This window comes from Aptenodytes forsteri, unplaced genomic scaffold (assembly GCF_000699145.1).
Source record: "Aptenodytes forsteri isolate BGI_AS27 unplaced genomic scaffold, ASM69914v1 Scaffold999, whole genome shotgun sequence".
In the NCBI taxonomy this organism is placed as follows: Eukaryota; Metazoa; Chordata; class Aves; order Sphenisciformes; family Spheniscidae; genus Aptenodytes; species Aptenodytes forsteri.
In genome coordinates this window covers 21,586-22,083 of record NW_008795908.1, presented here as the reverse complement: position 1 = coordinate 22,083, position 498 = coordinate 21,586, and the positions used below count along the sequence as shown (strand labels likewise).

General features: G+C 51.6%; 1 protein-coding gene across 1 annotated transcript in view; it reads left to right on the top strand.

Moving 5' to 3' along the window:
• Positions 1-460, top strand: part of LOC103903190 (IgGFc-binding protein-like) — a 2,525-nt gene extending 2,065 nt beyond the window's left edge. The window contains exon 3 of the mRNA XM_009284340.2: positions 384-460. Coding sequence (XP_009282615.1) covers positions 384-386 — 3 coding nt within the window. The 3' untranslated portion in view covers positions 387-460. The remainder of the gene's footprint in view (positions 1-383) is intronic.
• Positions 461-498: the final 38 nt, after the last annotated feature.

Sequence of the window (498 nt, the reverse complement as noted above, 5' to 3'; positions counted from 1 at the left end):
TATCATGCCGGGGAAGCCCCACGGCTGCCGTCTTCATCCCACTGTCGCCAAGAGCTCTTCATCTATTGTCCCATTTCTTAAGCTTAACCAAAATCACCTCTTTTCCCCCCAATCTCATGCAAGAGAAGCCCCCACAGGTGCCATCCCTCATATTAACCGAAACAGTCCTTTTTCCCCTCAGATCAGGCCCAAAATCACCCGCAAGGAACCAAGGGGTTCATTGTTGGACCCCATCATCACGTGCGGAGAAAGAGGGGGAAAGAGCCCCAAAAGAGGGGGAAAGACCCCCAAAAGAGGGGGAAAGAGCCCCAAAAGAGGGAAACCACCTCCAAAAGCGGGGTGTGTGTGTGTGTTACCCTCTATTTTCTCTTTTCTTTACCCAGTGATGCAGAAAAATAGCACTTAGATGCCTGCAACTGCGACGACCCGCGCCTCATCGCTGAGGTCATCGTGGCAAAAACGAAGCGTATACGAAAAAGGGATATTCCTCCACCCCAC